Raw genomic sequence first — 21,308 nt, 5'->3', positions numbered from 1 at the left:
TTACCATGCACACCACCTACTAACTCTTCTTCTAAAATGATTTCAATGCACCTACATGATCCATCTCTCTGACTACATCGCTAACTATTAATTTATTTCCTTTATCATCTACCTATTTGTTCTTTGCCTTACCATCATCCAACTTCCTATAACAATGCTTTATGATATGTCTAATTTCACCACAATACTCACACATCATTTTTGCTTACTTAAAACCTCTAATGTTTTGCGCCACTACTTGTTGCATAATTAGAAAAGCTGAAAGTGACCCATTGACTCCATGCACAAAGAAAACAATTGAGATTCTCAAAAACCTTGATGTTCCTCAATTGAACACCAATCCAATCGTCCGATCAACAATTTCCCAATCTTCTCAACGTGTAGTTGCAAGATCAAGATGATGAAGTCCAAACCTTCAAGAAGCACAAGAGCACATCCATTCCTAATAGTATCTATACTAATACCTCACAAACTATCCCAGTTTTGTAAGGCTTACGACGCACACACCTTTATATGTAAAGCAAAGACACTCATCTATGATAAATTAGTGTATCCAAAGCCTAGTGCACATAGTAGAGAACCACCTACATAAGAGAACACACTACCATATAGGTGGGAGGAAACTGTGCAAAGAAAGCTTGAACCGCTTGGAGGGAGAAAAAGAAAAGAAAAAAGAGCTGCAAATAAACCGGCTTGGATTGAAGCACTCTCCAAGAAACCCCGAACCAATGTGTTGACGGGAGTGGAAGGCCCTCTGTTGTTGGCAACCAAGGCGAAGAAGGAGAAGGAGAAGAAGAGAAGCTTCAAAAACATTTGAAAGCATGGCCTGGAAAAATCGAGAAAAGGGAAAATCAAAAAAGAGGGAGGGGAGGGGGGAGGGCTGTGGTGTGAGGCTAGGGGAGAAAATGAGGATTTATATTTTTAACATTTTTAAAAATGCTATATCGAGACATCCACTAGGCTAGTCAAGCTATGTGCAGTGGTCCACATGGGTGAGGGGCCCATCTCCACTGTTTCTTGGAGAGTCCTCAGGGAGCTGCCTCTCCCAAGCGGCATACTATCACTCAAGGAATTACAAAATACTCTCAAACGCACCGTGCACTTAACATGGCGATACTTTTTTAGATTGGCTTTATGGAACAACTCACACTAAGGGCACATAGGTTCATAGACTAGGCATCTTCTCAAGCTAGCATATTCTTCTAAAAGTTATTGGCATCCTTTTGGACCAAGGAGGAAAGACAGTTCTTTAGGAGGTTGCAAAGGACTAGAGACTAGCCTCACTAACGAAGAACAAGCCACTTGAGGATGCTATCCTTGATACGATCAGAGTGGTCAACTTCAGTGATGGCAAATGCTTCATCCCATTGCTTGTCATGTGTCATCCATGGCGTCTTTCGTTTAGACCTCATGGCTTCAATGTGAGTATATGATGAAAACAATTATCATACTCCTACATTTAGACCTCATGGCTTCAATGTGAGTATACGATGAAAACAATTATCATATCACTAATCAAGCGCATCAGCTCTTACATCCTTTTGTGACCCTACTCTTGGAACATCATAAGGCTTATGCCAAGAGTTGACTAGGTCTTCTTGAAAGTGACAGCCCCATGAGAAAACTTGGCTTCTCTATGTACTAGAGGACATGCATTTCGGTGCTATGCTCTAGTAGAGTGGGCCAGCTCCTCATTTGGAGCCACAAAACTTGGCTTCTCTGTGTACTAGAGGACATGCATTTCGGTGCTATACTCTAGTAGAGTGGGCCAGCTCCTCATTTGGAGCCACAAAACAAGTGCTTCTCTTCCCAGTCCATTGGCAAGGAGCCGACCATTTTTCTTCCTCTTTGTACCCGAGGCCATGGGTAATACTTGCAGTCGAGTCACAAGGGTCAAGGTTGGTGGGAATCTCCCATACCAATCTACCAAGAACATAACCTATTCCTGCAAAGTTCACTGAGAGCTTGTCACTCTTGGTCCGATGGGGCTGCTTTCTCTTGGAGAAGTACTACCTAGCATCACATGCTCATTTTGACTACAGCAACAAAGTCACTTCCTCAAAAAGAGAGAGTGCCGTTTCATGAGGGAGAGATTCTAGGTTTTAGGTGAATCCAAAGAGGTCATATGACACGGTATTTAGGATTTCAGACGGGGACTGATATTGTAGCCAAGCAATAAGTATGTCCGGCATTAGAGAGAATTCATCATGAGTTTCGAAGAGAGCTCCAAACCATGTTTACAATGATGGGATGAAATCTTTTCTATAATATCTTGTTTTTTCTTTTGGTTTAAACTATGCTTTTATCCAGGAATTTCTTTTGTAGTGGATCGCTCGTGTGGCTGTACAGCTTTCAATCTGCACTGCAGATTACAGTGACAGAGGTTTCCATGCAATATGGTTGTTTTCCAATCCAACGTTGGGAGTTCCTTATAAATGATCAGAATACTTGCATCCCTGGAGCAGGAAGACAAACGACAAAAAGCGGACCCTTGAGTGCTCAGGAATGTCAAAACCTGCCTCTTCAGAAAAAACCGACATTGAATGTTAGCAAGGATACACTCAGTCACAGAGTGTGAATGTGAACGGGACAGGTTGTTTTCCCCTTCTAAAGGCTTGCTAGATGTCACCAACTTCTTTGAGAAAACAACGTAATATTTTATTCGTACAATGGGTCTGCAAAAATATGTCTTCGCATTGTTATTTTTCCCCAAATGAAGATAGCACTTTTTAGTGCACTCTACGAAGTATACTTCGGCTTTCACATTATCAACACAATGTCAATGAGAATGTTTTCAATCCGCAGTTACTTATCAAAAAGGTTTCAAGGTTAGCCAAACAGAGATGTTTTAAAGTTTAGCAGGATTAACAATAATGCCACGTCGCAAAAAAGAATAAAAAAAAGATGCCACAGCTCAGAATGCAGTTACAATCATGCACCTCAAACTTGCTGAAAGGAACATATGTCCCTTCTATAATAGGAGTTCCTTTCACAACAGCATCTTCAAATCAAGTACGTGAGGACGGGTCTTCTTTTAACTGCCTGCGCATTCCCAATTATGACTCAAAATCCTGCACTAATTTTTTACCGATTTCCTTTCTAGTCTTCTTTTCTTGGGGTTAAGTATTAAACAGGTCTCAAAGCATGAGTTATCAAATTTGGCTGAGATACCTGGTCATTGCCATGCTCATTCAATGTTTTTCCTCGATACACATGGACTGGACAAAGAACTGCTATATCCTTTGAAACAAAGCCTGTCCCATCGGTGTGAATAAGGCTTTGACCATTTGCATCAGTCACAATATTTCCAGACGAATCCTGTTATTCAAGAATCGCATTAGTATCATAAGAAATTTGTTCCTACTATCTAACCACAGGCAGGTTCATATCCCCTTTACTTAGTTCTTACAGAATGGGTTCTTTTATATACACCAATTAGCAACCCAAAATCTTCCCTCTATATGATTATATGCTACCAAAATTCCTTCCATCTTACTGCATGCATGGGAACCTCAAATGGCAAGTTAAAAAACCTTACTCTGCAATAAATGTCTTCAATAATTTCCACCTTGTATTTGGGGTTATCCAAATCAAGGATTGGCAATGTTTGTGATAATGCCAGCTGAAGCCTACACAAGTCACACTTCTTAGCGATCTAAGGTAAACTAACTGGGCAAATGTCTGCTTTAGAAAAACACAATGTTGCAACGACCTTAATGTAGACCTGATTTCAAATGCCCACTTTTACAAAAATAAATAAAACAAAATACACTTGGAACAAAAAATATAATATACAGTACAAACAAACTGACATGACAAATAGTTCTTATCGTGTGAGCTTAACCAACCTCAATTTCTATGCTCCAAATAATAGAGGAGAAAGAAATATTTTTTGAAAGGAGCTGCTCTCTTGGGCCCAAATGCTGATTCCTAAGAAATTGCAAGGGTGACTTCAATATGGTGGAGTTGCTTACAAACAAAAGAGAATGAATTATGGTGGCATTCACTCTAGACAAAGCACTAAATTTTCAGTTGAGAGACAGAGATTATTTGATTGATTCCTATTTGCAAAATCGTTTGTGCTCTCCTCTTGCTCAGGCAGCAGCTCTTTCTGATATTAGTGGTTTTTATCATTCCGTTGCTACAACCAGTAGACAAGGTATCCTTAGGCAACAGATTTCCATTTGTCAGTAGTTGATAACTGTGCAAGGGAGAAACAAAAAAGCCCTTCATATGCCTAGGTCCATGAGGACGGTGCTGCAGCAAGGGCTCACCAATAGACTCCTTGCGAGTAGCGGAGCTTTCTATTCATGCATGGGATGGGAGCAAGAGTGAATAAACACTTGTTCTCTACTCTTAGTCCTAGACATGGCAAAGAAAGAGTTTCTCGGGTAATTGATTCGAAGAGGACTTGCACAAAGACCTAGATATTGCCATAAAAAGTGTTTCAATTTTTTATGATTCTCGTTAAGTATTTGTGTGATATGTTGCAGTAGACAAGATGAGTATTCAAGATGCTCGAGCATGTCTGAAAACTTAAAGAGGGTAGCTGGAGGGACACCTAATAGAAAAATATAGCTTGAAATGTATGAAACAGCTCTCTAGGTATTCCGAAAATGTATGAAACAGCTTCTAGGTACTCCGAAATGTATGAAACATATACTTGAAATGTATGAAACAGCTCTCTAGGTATTCCGAAATGAAGTAGCAGGCCTCCACGATAAAAACGGTCTATTGTAGGTGTGCTAGAGGCTTCATAAAAGCTCAAAAAATGCTGAGTCGGCTATTCAAAGTGCACCGACATCCTGCAGCAAGCCTTGACTTTGATGCTGAATATCCCTCTGCTGTAGGCGGTTGTGCAACAGCAATCCTAGAGCAACTCGAAATGCAAGTAACTGCTCCAAAATAGGTCAAAAGGTCCTCCAAATGGCTCGAAAATCTGCAACCAATGCACGTGGATAGACAGCTCTACTGCAGCGGCCTGGAAACCCTAAAAACAGGAATGAAAATGCTCTGAAATGGCTCGAATTTCCACACGTGTTGCTCCTAAGAGACCCAAACAGAGGCGGCTATGAAGGTCAGGCTATGGAGAGGCTAAGCGGGCAGAAAGGAGGGTAAACGGACTGCAAAACAAAGGCCGAATGGGCTAGCAAAATGGCACTGGTGCAGAAACCCTAAACGGATAGAAGGCAGCTGGAAAGAGATGAAACCGAAGCTGAACTATGGCAGAAATGAGCAGAAGTAAAGACTCCAACTGAGGCGGCTGAGAGAAGAAGGGCTTGAGCAGAATTAGGGTTTAGGGTTAGGGTTAGGTCTGGGACGACGTGGCAAACAACTATGGCAGTGTGAACATGCTTTGATACCATGTTAGAAACATGGTAGAGAGAGGGAGAGAGAGAGTTAGGATGTGAGGAAATGAAACATAAATGAACACATAATGAAAGGCTATCTTATTCATAATCATGAGAAGTACAAGCCTTACAGGCAACACACTCACACAATTGCACCAAGTGCATATGGGATAAGTCTGATAGTGACGCGTGGCACTCACATATGTCTCACACACATGAACTAGTACTAGAACTCCTAGTACAACACAGCAACACATCACAACACTACACTCTTTGACTATGAATACCTCCAACACTAAGGTTGATGGAAGGGTGGAAAAGACTAGTGCCACGTGGCACTATCCCATGCATGCTTCTACATGGTGGTTCTCATCTTGGCTGAGGGACTTTGAGGCGGTTCACAGCTCGACTCTCCTATGAGAGTCGGAGCTCTAGGCACCTTTAAGGAGGCAATAGCATCATCACGACGCATGCGATTGGCTCTCTCAGTTGGCACGTCTTCTCGGCCCTTCACGACTCTATGTGGATCTCCCGCTAACTCCTTATATGCTCGGACTGTGTCTGTTCAGGATTATGCATGTGTATCAGCTCCGCCAGCTTGGAGCTTTGAATCTTTTGCTTGTATTTAGCCAATGTGGCCAGAGTGTTAGGAAATCTTGTGAACAGACGCAAAAGGCCCTGTAGGGCAGAGCATCTACTAGTGAGTGAGGTGAGAGCTTGTGTTTTCTTATTAAATCATTTCAACTTGTATGGTCTATCATTCGGAGTTTCTCTCCTCTCTCAACCAAATTAAGTGCATGCATTTGTATTTCTTTTTGCAACAATTGGTATCAGAGCGATTCGACTCTGTGATAATTCAGAGTGTTTGCAAGGATTTGTGATTCAAGGTCCAAGAGATATCATCAGTGGGGTGTAGTTGTGAGATGTCAAATTATTCTCAACGGATTCATGAAGTATATAGCAATCACGTGGCAAAGTTTTGAGACCAAGATACACGACAATAGAACCAACAGTTAAGGCATCCCTAAAGGAGTCAGTCCTCTAAATGGGAGAGTATACAATCAATCTGCTTGTCAATCGTGAAGACTACTACTCGTGATAGTTGATTGTGGTGACTGCCTTTGGGTGGCGCAATAGCTAAAGCGACACATCATCTTGCATCCTTATGAAGCGACACTGAATAGTCTCATGCGCCTGAGAGCCCGAGCACTTCCTGCAAGGAATACTCTGATATGTTAAACACGACTTCCAAGGCCGGCTTGCCTGAAACCTCAGTGGTAAGATTTGATGGATGCAATTTCCCTTCTTGGAAGCTGTTTGTGTGTCTTTGTTCAGGGAGAAAGGGTTGTGGGGGGTTGTGTACGGAAGAGAAACCTCCTAACAATGAGGAGAAAAAGCAAGCTTGGGAGCCTAAGAATGAAAAACTTTAAAGCTTCTTAGGAGTAGATTTTTTCCATCATGTTGATATTACCAAGACAGCTGCCCAAAGCTGGAACATCCTAGAAGCTTTGTTTGGGTCGAGTGAAAATTTCCAATATAATGTTAAAGCAAGAATTATTCTCTTTGCAAATGGGAGAAGAAGATTCCTTTTCTACTCAACTCAATAGGATGCAGGCAACGATGAAGCAGCTTCAAGACTCAAATGTTTGGATAGATAGTGGTGATGCCAAAGCAATTTTACTTACAAGCCTTCCATCTAAGTACTCAGAGATTGTCACCATACTTGGGCTGAATTCTGATGCACTTGATTTTTGTTATGTTGTTTCCATGCTTCTAGGAGGGCAGAGATTAACATGGCAGGTACGAGTGAACCAGCTTTTACAGTTAAAGATAAGGGAAAAGGCAAAAAGAAAAATCGGGTTTGTGAATATTATGGCAGACAAGCACATAGAGAGAAATACTATTACAAAAAAGCATTTGATGTGAAACAAAAGGAATCCATTAAGAAGGCTTGCATTGTGGAAGAGGAAGGACAAGGGGATAACTTTGCAACCTTTGCACAGACATAAGTATTTCAATTGGAGAAGGAAATGCCTATACTTTTCAGTGACACACATTTCAGCTAGTAGTAGTAGGAGCTGGTTATGGTATTGGAATTGCTTCATTGTCTTTTGTTTGCATTAGTGGCAATATTTGTCTACAACCCCTTCTCGTTTTATTTGTTAGCTTTGGTTAAGTATGTGTGTGGTATGTGTGGTGAACCTCCAAGGGGTGGTGAAGAGCACTAAGGTTAATGATGGAAGGGTGGAAAAGACTAGTGTCACGTGGCACTATTGTGAACAAAATGAGGGCAAGAGAGAGCAGTGAGCTGAACGTAAGTCTGCTGAATAGTGGACTGAAATGAAGTAAGTACAAAAGAGAAGTGAGGGGTTTTGTCTAAGTGACAAAACCCTATCTTATCCACTAATCGTAGTTAGGGATTAGACTCTGTGGTTAGGGGAGAAAACCTCAATGAGGAAAAAGGTGCCCCTAACCCACTTATGACATTACATTGGCCACTACCTAGAATACAATAATAATTCTAACAACTACCCCATGCATGCTTCTACATGGTGGTTCTCATCTTGGCTGAGGGACTTTGAGGGGGTTCATAGCTCGACTCTCCAATGAGAGTCAGAGCTCTAAGCACCACTGAGGAGGCAGTAGCATCATCATGACGCATGTGATTGGCTCTCTCAACTGGCACATCTTCTCGACCCTTCACAACTCTGTGTGGATCTCCCACGATCTCTTTATATGCTCGGACTATCTTTGTTTGGGATTATGCATGTGATCCGAACAAGACTCACAAAAATATACTATTCGAGGATCTGGCAAACACTCCCGTTGTTGGTGAAACGGGATATTAAGATCTCCCTTGATGTACCCTTCACTAACCTAGAATTCAAGGAAGCTTTATTTACCAATCTTTCATGGATAAGTGCCTAGGTTTAGATGGTTTGACCCGTTATATTTCCATTGCTTTCTAAGAACATATTGATGATCATATGAATTCTCCTCTACATAGCATTTGAGACTGTGTTATGCCTACTTCGATTGTTCAAAGTCTCACCCCTCCCATACATAACGAGAGGTCTAGGAATTTGATAAATCAGTGGAAGTCGATCACACCTTTCGGCACTAGTCCATAGTAGTCAAGGAGTTTCAAGACCACTTTCGAAGTTTCGGAAACGTTTTAGGGCAATGCCAAAATGTTTGCAAAAAGGTTTCGTGCAACATAGAGTATTTAACATCTATTTTTTTGCCCCAAAAAAAAAAAAGATTTTAGATCAATACCACCATAACTCCAATACTTTTAAAACATAGTGCACAACAATTAGAAATCGCACTTAAAAACATATGATTGTAATCCATATTACTAATCTTCTAAATCAGATTATTGACAACACATCCTTGAAGATTTAATAGTCAATGGTCAATGGCCATATTTCAGAATTGAAAGAGATACATGAAATATGAGGTTCAATTTTCAAAGCTGAAATGATGCTAATAGGTACTCCAATGCTACTTATAATGAGCCTAAAAAGTTGTGGAGGATCAAGAGTCAAGACGAAATAGAAAAATATATGCTCACCAGTCATGAGTCATCCCCCACATCCTCGACATCCTCCTCATCTTCATCCTCAACATCCTCGCTCTCACTAGCAGCTCAAACACGTCATCATCTATTAGAGGCAGTGCAGCTCAAACATGTCAACATCTGTTAGAGGCGGTACAGCACTGGTACTAGTCTTGATATACGATTTTGGAGGTTTTTTTATCCAACCAAGGGTCCCAAAGCGAGTGTTTCAGACCCAAAACGTTTCGTCCAGTTTGGGCCTACTATGGGCCGCACTAGATATAAAATTCTAGCCAATGATTGCCTTCACTTACAGCCTGTACTTCTAGACTGGATAGATGCCACACAGACTAGCTTTGTGCACGGGCGCAACATCTTTGATAATATCTTCTCACTTGCTAGAGTGGGCTAGACAGAGTGGCCAAGACCTTGCTATTCTACTTTTATATTTTAAGAAAGCTTAAGCCAAAGTGGCTTGGGGTTCCTTGAAGTGTGCATTGATATGTCAGGGTTTTTTTCAATTATTGGATCAAAGATGTGTGATATATTTATAGCTCAGCCAACGCTTATCAAAGGTGCTGAAACAAAGAGGTTTCAAATCACCATATCAGTCCATTAGAGGCGTGCTCTTACTCGTTTGTCATGTCATAACCTCAAATCTCGGGCAGACATCCTCGCTTTGAGACTCTCTCTCTCTCTCGTATGGGAGGAGCAGATTTTAGCAACGAGCTTGTAAATGACACGACATTTTACTTGGATGCCTCTCCTCATACCCTTGCAAGATTTCATTTTTATTTTGCCTTGTAGCAAGGACATATGTCAATTGGAATAAATCCAATGGCTTTTGGATAAGAGATGAGGACTCTCCTACCTAGGGGTTGGATAGTTGGCATGGGTATTTCTTCACGTTAGCAGTTTCCTCCCATGATGGAGAGTATTAGAGGAAGCTCTCCACCTTTTCAATTCAGCCAAGCTGAATCTAGCCTCTACAGTGATAGTTGTCAACAAATGCTTGGTTTCTTTGCTCATGTTAGTGCCAGTGTAGGGTCTTTATTTCTGAGCTCAAGAGGCCTATCAAAAACTTTCAAAGGAGGGCACTTAATGGATTCATCTCAGATGAGAGGCGGGGGAAGCCAAGTAGAGTCAATAGTAAAACTAGTTTTGGCAAGAATGGTAGTGACGAAAAAGTACATGCATCTTGGAAATGGTTCGCAGCAGCATGTTAGAGAAGAAAATGCCCTAGCTGACCCAAGTCTACAACAACCAAGGGACCATGTTCGCAGCTGCCCAAACTCATCCAACCGCTTTGACTCTTGGCATTAGATTCCTCGTGTTTCTTCTCTCCATGAAAAACATTGTCACTATTTTGGAGGCTAGCTTTCTCGCCTGCGGGTGCTTGGTAATAAACCATCCTGAAAGACCCTAAAAATGACCTTCAGACAACCTTAGCGAGCATTGTAGCGTGTCACCCACGCCTCACCTTAGGAAGCTCGTTTCCACCTCAAGTTTCAAAGCCCGGAGCATACAAACGAGGTCCTTAACCGAACCCCCATTGACCTTCGGATAGCACATGGTTCTTTGCTAGTTGGCTCTAAGGGCAAGAATTATCCGCATCTAAGGTCCGGATTAGTGGTCACTATCCTCTTCTCTGGCTTGTGTTGGAAATGGAAGCGAGAGAAGGCGAGAGAATGGAGCTAAAGCAACCTGGAATGAAATTGCAGCCGCACAATTGAACTACAAATCTAGGGTAATCATAGTTGAGACAAAGCCCGAGAATGAACCCTAACTGGTTGTGTGATATCTAACTCACCCACGAACTCAATCTCTAACTGAGGTTAGGAGTAAAAAACCTTACTAAAGAAAAAAAGTGCCCCTAGCCCCTTATTATATAATATTGGCCACTACCTTAAGAAATATAAATATTCCTAACACCATAGATCCTGCGCTCAGATCAATAGGGGGAATATTCATCCAAGGCATTGCAATGATTTTTTGTTGAGAAGGGCATTGTACATCAGTATAAGGAAAAATCGGTCACTTTTGAAAATGGAAAGATGCATGCTAAAAGCAAAAGGGTTGCCACACGGATTTCCGATGGAGCCCTTATGTGCTCTAATCATATTCTAAACAGGTGTCCCACGAAGGCTCTTTGACACCTTATCAAGCAGGGTTTGGTCGTAAACCCGATGTGGGCTATTTTCGTACATGTGGTCGTGTGGCATATGCACATATGCCTCAAGAGTTGGTGTATACTTTATAATCCCATGACGAAGAAGGTTATAACTAGTCGGAATGTTATATTTTCCGAAAAGGCAGATCTGTCCTTTCCTGGTTTTTTACAAAAATCAGGGTCCTTTTGAACTCTCGGACAGGCTGCTGCCCATTTCCTTCGATTTTGCACCTGATATGCCAATGGAAAATCAGAATGTGCAGCAAGATACTTCAGTGGGTGATGTCTAATGATGCCGTGGCACGTGAAAGTACAGCAACGTAGGAAGCGACATTAGTACCTCGTTGGCTGCTCGGCAAACTTTCAGCACCACTTCGTGGCTGTACATGGAGTGGTACTTGAGACAATAAGGATGCACATAACTATGAATCTGCTTGGGTCAATAGCATACATGAGGCAAATGAGCCTAACAGTTTTGATGATGCATGAGACAATGTGCATTGGATGCAACCAATGCAGGCCGAGATTGAATCCATCAAGAAAAACCACACTTGGGAGTTGGTGGACTTGCCCGCCAGCAAGATGGCGACTAGCCCAAAGTGGATGTACAAGCTCAAAAGAAAATTAGAATGTTCCATAGACAAGTACAAAGCTCGTCTCGTGGAAAGGGCTATGCACAGCAGAATGGCATAGATTATAATCAAACCTCTGCCCCCCCTCCTAGTATGACCACTGCTAGATGTGCGGTTGCATTGGCCGCATTTTATGGATGGAAGATCCATCATCCAGACATTAAAACTGCAATCTCAATGGGGAACTTCAGGAGGAGGTCTATGTTTCTCAACCCATTGGATTTGTGGAACCTAACAAGGAAGCCAAAGTTTGCAAGCTGAGAAAGGCCTTGTAAGGTTTGAAGCAAAGTCCTCAAGATAGAAATGCAAAGATAGATGCCTCGTATGGTTCTAAGCAAGCTCCTGGAGCTTGGTATGCAAAGTCCCGGGATGCAGAATAGTCCATATGAGAGCACCCTCTATGTCAAGAAGGATGGGCGAATTTGCTCATCATTGTTCTCTATGTCGACGCTGCTCACTGGTACTAATGCTGCAAAAATTACAGATTTTAAGGCTGAATTACAGCAAACATTTGAGGTGTCAAATTTGGGGTTGCTTTGTGCATCTAGCTTATATAGGATGATAAAGGTATTAGGCTATCGCAGTCCAAGTATATTGGTAAGCTCCTAGAACGGTTCAAAATTTCAGAATTGCAAGCCTATCTCTACTCCTATGGAGCTGGACCTTAAGCTGTCCGTTGATGATGCCAATGAACCTTTTGATGCCTATCACGAGGGCATGATTTCTGGCGCATGTATGTTGGCATGCATGTGGGCAGGACCGTGGGAAAACAAGGAGCAAGGTCATGGGTTGCTTGGTGTGCTAGAACCCCTACCAAGTAATGCCTTGGGGGTGCAGTAAATTCTGATTTTCAGCATGAGCATCAGGTGGGGAACCAAGTGCTATAGGAAGCATCCCCTCAAAAACATCATCTAAAGAAGCTGGAATTGTAAATTCAGCATGTGTATGTGCTGAATTTTCTGAAAATATAACATCTCTACTCAAAAAAATCTTTGGAGAAGCAGGATTGTAGAGATGATAGCCTTTGCTTTGTGCACTGTCCCAACAAAAATGCATTTAAGTGCCTTATCTAACAACTTATGTCTAAATTTCACAGGCACATGGGCATATGCAACACAACCAAAAACTCCTAAGTGATCCACTGAAGGCTTTCTCCCATGCCATGCCTCATAGGGAGTGATTGTCTTCAAGGTCTTTGTGGAAGCCCAATTCAAAACATAGTTTGCACACATGAGGCCTTTGAACCAGAACCTATGAGGCAACTTTTTACTAGTAAGCATGCATATATACATCTCCATAAGAGTGCGATTCTTGCGCTCAACTTTGCCATTTTGTTGAGGTGTAAGCCTCACTGTAAGCTGATGCATGATGCCTTTCTCCTTCAAAAATGCCTCAAACTCATGAGACATGTACTCCCCCCCTCTATCTGTGCAAACTGTATGCACCTTGAGTCCTGTCTCATTCTCGAATCTCAACCATAGCCACAAAGTGTTTGAAATGCATAAACACTTCTGATTTTGCCTTAAGACCATAGACCCAAGTGTAGTTGGTGAAGTCATCTATGAATGTAACATAATAGAGATAACCACCAAAAGCAGGTGTCCTCATGGGACCGCAGACATCACTATGTATGAGCTGTAATTTACGTGTAGCTCTTACTGCACCATCCTTCTTAAAAGGAAATCTATGCATCTTCCCAAGGATGCAACCCTCACATGCATGAGGAGGAGGTGACACCAAAGGAAGCAATGCATTAACCATAGCATGCTTCTAAAGTATCATTAAGCTGCCATAGCTCATGTGCCCATACCTGGCATGCCATAACTCCGCATTATGCATCGCAATAGTGGGAGTGCTCACTGAAAGTGCAAGATCGGATCTTTTCTCATATATATCAAGCTGAAAAAGACCCCGATACAAGGTGCCAGACAACATCAAAGCGTAGTCATTCTCTTTGTCTCTGACTGCACACTTAGCATCATTGAATACAACCTGAAATCCTCCTCTATAGAGAGAGAACACTGAAAGCAAATTCTTCTTTATACCTGACACATAGAGTAACATCTGAAATTCAGAAATCTGTGCCATCAATGGATGTGAGGACAATGTGCCCCAATCCACACACTGAATAAGAAGAATTATTTGCACAAGTCACCTTCTTTTTAGTAGGTGGAGGATGCAGAGATGCAAAAAGGCTCTTCTTAGCAATGATGTGCTTAGAAGCACCACTATCAAAATACCAAGTATTCAGTGTCTCATTGACACTGAGAGAGCATGCAAGGATCATAACTGCAAGTCAAAAAAGCATATGGATCATCATCAATAGTGGCTGCAGTATCTGAACTACCCACTGAAGAATCTGAAATGAAAGACAAAAAGGCATAGTGTTCTTCCACAAAGTTAGCTGTAACATCTCCCCCATCATGTGCATGAGGAGCTGATGCATCTGACACAGCCATATCTGAATCCCTTTTCTTTTCTTTAGCTATACGCTTCTTGTATTCACCAATATAATGACCTGGCTTCTTGCAATAGTAACAAATGCCCTTCTTTTTAGGCTTATCTGCATAAACCTTAGCCTTATAAAAGGGCTGTCCTGAATCAGCTTTATGCTGATGTGCGGGCTGCTTTTGCTGCCCTTTTCCCTGCTTAGAAAGCATGGCATCCTCGCCAGCCCGTGTTGCCATACTTCTTCGTGTCTGGTCTTCTTGCAACAGAAGTCCTACCAACTCGTGAAAAGAGAGAGGATTGCTGCCCCCCCTCAATGGCAAATTCAGCGAGGTGTGGAAACCAAGATGGGATTCAGGAAGAGAATTCAGAGTGTTGGTAATCATCTCTGAATCCGGAATAACTTCATCAATATTCAGCAACTGCTCCCTCAAATCCTGAAGCTTTGTGAGGTGAGTATTCATGGAATCTCCCTCATCCATATGCATATGAGAAAGCTCTCTCTTCAAGAAGGAAACTCTAGCATCATTTCTTGCTATGCCTTTGAGGTCTTGCATGACCGAATGTGAGGAATAATGAACCTCTTGACAGAAAGAGAAATCACTGATAGAGCTTGTGCATCCCTAGAATCCCATCTTTTCTGCTCTGCTGTGGGAGCCACTGCAGCAGCAGCTCCAATTACTTGCGCTGCATTTTGACCTCTACCCTTGTCTCCAGCTGTAGGAGTGACAAGTGTAGCGACAGAATCTGGCCTTGCTTCATCTCCATTGACATAATCCCAAAGATGTCTGCAAACCAAGATGCTGCGAACCATAAAACTCCACGAGGAGTAGCTGGTGCCATCTAACTTATCCTCCTATGTGAGGACTCCAAACACCTCATTGGGGTTGTTCTGAGCTATTTTTGCCAGATAGACTCAAAAACACAACAAACTGAACAAGTAAAATCCCTTCCTGGGATGCAAAATGCACAACCAAAGTCTGCTAAAGAAAATCTGCCCACAGTAACAAATACTGTCACAACATATCAAAGGCTTCAAATGCACCTCAATGCTCTGCAAATGCCAAAAAATCTGCAAAAACTGAAAAAAGTCTGCAAATTGACTCACACTGAGTCCAAAACTGCTTGCAAACCTCCCAAATGGCCTTTCAACTACCAAATTGCATCCGAATGCCAAAAGCTCCAAATTTCTGCAAGAAATTGCACCTGAAAGGAACAACTGAACTAAAAGCCCCAATTTTTGTAATTAGCTGTAAAAATTGCAAAAGCCCCAAATTTTGCCTACACGATTGCAAGCAAAACCAAAAAGCCCCAAATTTATGGAGCAGGTTCTACAACCTGACTGCAATGCCTGCCTTGAGGACCCATATGACACTTATTTGGATTTCGAGGCTCTCTATGCTATGTGTGTTTGTGTTGAGTCAAATAAAGGTTATCAGCGTTGAGTTGTCCCTCTAAATTGAAAGTATTTGGAGTCAATAAGAGATGCTTTGCATTGGGTTGTCTCCCAAAAACGAATGGATTGTCCTTTAATTTGGTTTGTATGATATTGACCACCCTATTCAGAGTAAAGGGAGGTGACAAGTGATGGTCGATCGCAAGTTGACTGAGAGATCACTATCACACGGAAGGTGTTGGATTGTGGGACTTGGTCTTTGCAGTATTGCGGTAAAGGAGGGAACGATCTCCTCCTTGCGTGCTGGGTCTCACACTCTTTGATCTGAAGGGGGGAGTTGGAGATATCATAGCCAAAGAGTGTGTTGATGTGATGTGTTTGGTGTGTAGTACTAGGAGATCTAGTACTAGTCCTTGTGTGAGTCATGTGTGAGTGCCATGTGTCACTATGGGATATGCGCTTGGTGCAAGTGTCTGAGTGTATAGTCTATAAGGCTTGTACTTCACTTGTCTCATTTAGTAATGGTAATGATGGAATGAAAGCCTTCATGGTTTCTACATTTGTGTACCACTTTTTCAATCCCTAGCCTCTCTCTCTCTCTCTCTCTCTCTCTCTCTCTCTCTCTCTCTCACTCACTCACAACATGTTTCTAACATTTTATCAGCCTGGATAGGATATTACCAACCAAATCGTTATTAAAGAGTATGGAGATTGGACAACTTTTCAAGGTTTGCAAGAATCAGACAATGGAAAGTGTTGCTAGAAAGATTTAGGTACAGCATGCCAATCAAAGATTCTACATCATAAGGGATATTCCCCGTTCAAACGATTCTTCGAGAAATCTAGGGAAGCCGTGCTCCCTAGGAGATAGAGGTAGCTTTAAAATTCATTTCCAAAAAATGTGCAAGTTGTCGAGATAGAGAGTGTGAGGATTTTGCAAAGCCGGAAGAGGGATGATTTGTGGAAGGCTTCATGAGAATCGATTTTCGGAAAAGGTAAATGAGTTGGAGCACACAAGAAAATTTGAATTTCCATTGTAGTATAGCGCCACCTAAAAATTTATTTGCGACAATCAGTATGTGTATCTTTCCCAGCTTATTCTTGTCAGAGGGCAACGTCCTTGATAGGTTGTTATTTTTGAGATGGAGAACAAGCAAATTAGAGCAGTTTTTGAGGGAATGAGGGTGACCACCAGAGAAATAATTCCCAGATAAGTCCAAAAAGCTGAAGCTGGATGAGGTTTCCCAACAAATTAGGTGTAACAGTACTCAAAGAGTTGTTGGATAGCTTTAGGAGTTGGACTGGATATAATCCACCAATTTAAAGAGGTTGGCTGTCAGTAAAGCCATTTTCAAATATGTGTAAAACTTCACCTTGAAGTTATAGTTGAACTGTTGGAAGAGTAAGACAGATCGATTTGCAAGATAGAGGAAGGTTGTGAGAGATGGAAAAGCAAATCTAACTTGTCATGAATTTTTCCGGAAAGCTTATTACCTGACAAGTCAATGTGCAGCTAGTGAGAGGCAAAGGCATTAGAATCGGTGATGTGTCCCTGAAGATGATCAGAATGAAAGTTTAGCTAAGATCAAGCGGTGGAAGAGCCACGGGCTTATTGAATGAAAGTTTAGCTAAGATCAAGCAGTGGAAGAGCCACGGGCTTATTGAAGGACTTGAGAGGTGGTTTTTATCTAGAACCATAAAATTCATTTGCGAATGGTTGGCTAAAGTGACAAGAATGAAGCTTGTGAACACGTTCTATTCCATAGAAAGCGCTTCAAGGTTTGGCCGTACCTTATGGAAGCTTTCCATGAAACTAATTGTGTCCGAGCGCAAGCGTAGGGAGGGAAGTGGTATTTTTGAAGGCTTTCAGAAAAAACAATGTTCGAGTGCAAGAGTAGAAAGTGAAGTGCAATTTTATAATACATGTAATGGGTTAGAGAGATCGTTAAAAGAATGCCTGGCAATTTTGAAAACCCCCCCTCTCAATAAGTGTGTCTCCTTGTGGGCTATGGGAATCAAAAATGGGAGCGAAGTGGGGGTTTGGATGTGATCGGTTTGCTCACTCTCGTTGCTTGAGCTAGGAGACCGAATGGAGTCACTTGGGCTAGAGCTGTTGAGCTATGTCTTGTGATGATATGTCTTGGTGCCTCTTGCCTTGAAACTAAGGTAAGCCATCTTGCTCACTCACATCCCTCATTGGCAATTGAGTGTTTTTCACGAGGGATGGATGAGGAGGAGGTTGTGCGGGTAGTCGAAAAGATGCCAACTCTTCCAGCACGGCCCCTTGCGAGACGTGTTGTTTAGGGCTCAGTTGGTGCTTCGTTGGCTTGGTCTCTTGTTGGTCCTAGTGTACTGTTGTTACCGGGTGCTAGAAAAACTCCTTGTTTCTCCTATGCTGGGTCTGCCTGCGCCTCTCCTTTGCAACTCTCCTCCTTGCTTTACGCACCTTTGAATGTCTGTTCTTGGCCAACTTTGCGACAAGGTTTTGTAAGGAGTTTGCATCGTAAGTCGAAAGATCAGTGATGTAGCATATTGATTGAAGCTATCAAATCTTTGGAGGATTCATAGTACTTGAAATGTGAATCTTCTTAAACCTTTCCAAGGAGATGTGCCAAACAATATGTCTTCTGTGTATAGCTAGAGGTTTAGGAACTTGATGAGATCTTAGTTCCAGAGCAAGTATTGGCACATAAGGGAAGGAAAGTTAGCGGTAAAGTTTCTATCTGGTGAAGTTTTGGAATTATTCACCATTGTATGCAAAGGCATAGACTTGTGTTCGGTCCGCCAGGCATGCCCCCTCAGTGCTTTACTGTATGCCACTGCTACTCATCCTATGCTGCAATATATTGATCATCTTGTGGCTACAGGATCACTTCATGGCTTGGAATTGGATGCTAATCGCAGCATGGTTGCTCAAGCTTATGCTGATGATTCTTTCTTTACCCCAAAGAATACACCCCATGATCTTCGTGCCTTGATGCAGGCCATCTCTATTTATGGTTTGGCAGTTGGTCTTCATGTTAATTTTCAGAAGTCTAAGCTGCTCCCTTTGCATTCCAAAGACTGGCATAGTCTATTATGGCCCGGGGATATCATTCCACCCACTCAGTTTGTTCGTCATCTTGGTTACCCTTTGGGGTGGGAACTCACTTGCCGACAACAAACTGATTGGGTTTTGGCTAAGCTTCGGAAAAAGCTTGAGTATTAGAAACTGGCAACCTGGCCTTTGCACGTTCGTCTTGAATATTTCGTCTTGAATAGTGCAGTCCATCCTTGTGGCATATATTCAATTTTACTTGCCATTGATCATGTTCACTAAGGCAGATCTTACATCTTTCATGTCTGTCTTTATGGAACTCTTCTGGCGATCCAAACATGGCAAAAAAAGTCTCAGGCTGCTTTCGATGCATCACATTTGTTCTCCCAAGATGCATGGTGGATTGAACATCACGGATATTCATGTGCATATTCTTGCCCACAGGGGGAAAATGTTGCTGCAATTTCTGCAAGGTGATCAGCCTTGGGCTCTTATGATTAGGACTCTGGTCACTCATATCAGTATTTTTGCGTTTGGTCATTGGCAACTCGATCACTGGGATTTCTTTTTTGGCTGCACTGATGGCACTTCGCCTTGATGCCCTTTTGTCTCCCGCTTGCTTCTTGACTGGAAGCATGTTCTCACTCATCTGAAATGAAATGGACGGCAATCTTTGCTTGGGAATTCTTTGAGACCTGAAAGCATTCACTGGTCGAAAGTCTTTCAGCCTCCCTTGGCTTTACAAGAACCTCGACGTTCCTACTTTGTCTCGTTTAAAGGCATCACCTTGGTTGCTAATGTTATAGATGATGCTGGTACTGTGCTCCCCTTTTCTCTAGCAGCCACTACATATGGATTGGGCTCTCATTATCGTCCTTTGTGGTGACAAATTACTTCTATGCTTTCGCCCTTTGTTCCGATTCCTCCTTTGGAACAAATCCTTTTGCCTCAACCTTGGGTTTCAAAGAGAGGTGATTCTATTTGGCGAATGCATCGCCCAGCCAAGTAGTGGAGGAAAAGATTATAGCAACTTTGGGCCTATAAAGTACCGCTTTGACAACAGGTTTTCTTTTGGCGAGTTCTTTTGGGAGTGTTTCCATCTGGACAACTATTAGCTCATCGACACATTGCTCCCGCACTTTGCCATAGATGTTCTGCTTCTTCGAAGACTGTGCCTCACTTGTTTTGGCATTATCCGTGCTCTCGTGAGTTTTTTTATCTGCTTCGACAACACCTGCAAGCGAGATTCCCATCTGTTCCATTTGGAAAGTTCTTCTGGCTATTTGGGTTTCATCCATCCAGACCAGAGTTTCATCTTTTCTTCGTTTGGGTTCGCTACTGGGCACTATGGACTTTATGAACATATAGGAATTATAAAGTCTTTGGTGATCCTACTTTCTCTCTGTTTGGCATTTTAGGCATTCTCTGTAGCAATCTTTCTTTGATTGCTTGCAGACCCGCTGCATAGATCATGAGGTCTTTTTGGAATATACTGAAATTTTCAGTTGATGTAATTGTCGCACCTTTTCTTGAGATTGCTACTCATATAATATAATCAATCAAAGATTTCACCAAAAAAAAAGTGTGTGTGTGTGTGTGTGTGTGTGTGTGTGTGTGTGTGTGAGATTGGACTATTGGAAAATTTCTACTTGGCCACTTCATGTTAGGCTCAGAGTAGTCCAGTCTATTGTAATGTCTTATGTTCAGTTCTTCTTGCCTTTACTACATTGGTCTTCTAGAGATATCTTAGCTTTTATGTCTCAAGCGATGGAGCTGTTATGGAAGACAAAAACTGCTGTGACAGCATTGAGACTACTGAAGATGGAAATGGTGTGCTCCCCTAAGATGCATGGAGGACTTAATGTTCTAAATATCAGATATCATGTACTTGCAAGGAAGGCGACTATGCTCAATACCTTTTTCTGCCAAAAACAGCCATGGACTTGTATGATAGCATCCATGTGTGTCAACATGAGGACAAATGCTTATGGCCATTGGACTACTGATCATTGGGAGGTTGTCATTGGGAGATTTGTAGGGAAGATTCCTAGATGCCCTTTCTCTACTGCTCTGATACTGGACTGGAAACAAGTGCTTTCTAAGGTCAAATGGACTCCTGATAATCTTTCGGGGACAAACTCAATGCGGAAAGAAAGTATTCATTGGAGTGCCATCTTTGACACTCCACTTGCTTTACAGGAACCGGTTAGGGCATATAATCTCATGAAATTGGGAATCAAATACATCAATGACGTGGTAGATGATAATGGCCATATTTTATCTTTTCCTCAGGCCTCTGCCATTTATGCATTGGGAATGCACCACAGGTTGATATGGAAGAGAATTGCTGATCTCTTGCATCCTTTCCTTCCTATTCCCCCTGTGGCTGACATAGACAGGCTTATGGATTGGAAATTGTACCCCACCGCTACATGCTCTCGTCCCATTCCTCTGTCTGTTTTGACCTCCATCAAAGTCTACAAGCTTCTTCAGCCTGCCCCTTGGATTCATCAATATGCTAATACTCTGTGGCATATCAGGCGGCCTCTTTCATGGTGGCGGAAGAATCTCCGACTAATATGGAGGTGTAAAATGCCTTTGAAACAAAGACTCTTTCTTTGGAGATGTTTGACTGGCACATTGTCAGTGGGAATCACACTTGCTAAACGTCACATTGCTTCACCCACTTGCCTACGGTGTCATGCTCCTTCAGAG

At 42.2% G+C, this 21,308-nt stretch overlaps 1 protein-coding gene across 6 annotated transcripts in view; it reads right to left on the bottom strand.

The window, feature by feature from the left end:
* LOC147889154 (putative RNA-dependent RNA polymerase 4) overlaps positions 1 to 21,308 on the bottom strand; it is a 154,463-nt gene that overhangs the window by 64,013 nt on the left and 69,142 nt on the right. For all 6 annotated transcript variants that reach the window (XR_015542944.1, XR_015542947.1, XR_015542946.1 and 3 more), the window contains exons 7-8: positions 3,539 to 3,629; positions 3,172 to 3,318 (exon numbers count right to left, since the gene is read on the bottom strand). Coding sequence is in view for 2 of the 6 variants with exons in the window: in XM_087391960.1 (XP_087248086.1) it covers positions 3,172 to 3,318; positions 3,539 to 3,629 (238 nt within the window). In the remaining 4 variants the exon portion in view is untranslated. The remainder of the gene's footprint in view (positions 1 to 3,171; positions 3,319 to 3,538; positions 3,630 to 21,308) is intronic.

The sequence above is a fragment of the Dipteris shenzhenensis genome, chromosome 20 (genome assembly GCF_047967505.1).
Source record: "Dipteris shenzhenensis isolate YYH24624 ecotype China chromosome 20, Dip_SZ_1.0, whole genome shotgun sequence".
NCBI lineage: Eukaryota > Viridiplantae > Streptophyta > Polypodiopsida > Gleicheniales > Dipteridaceae > Dipteris > Dipteris shenzhenensis.
This window is presented reverse-complemented; position numbering and strand designations above follow the sequence as displayed.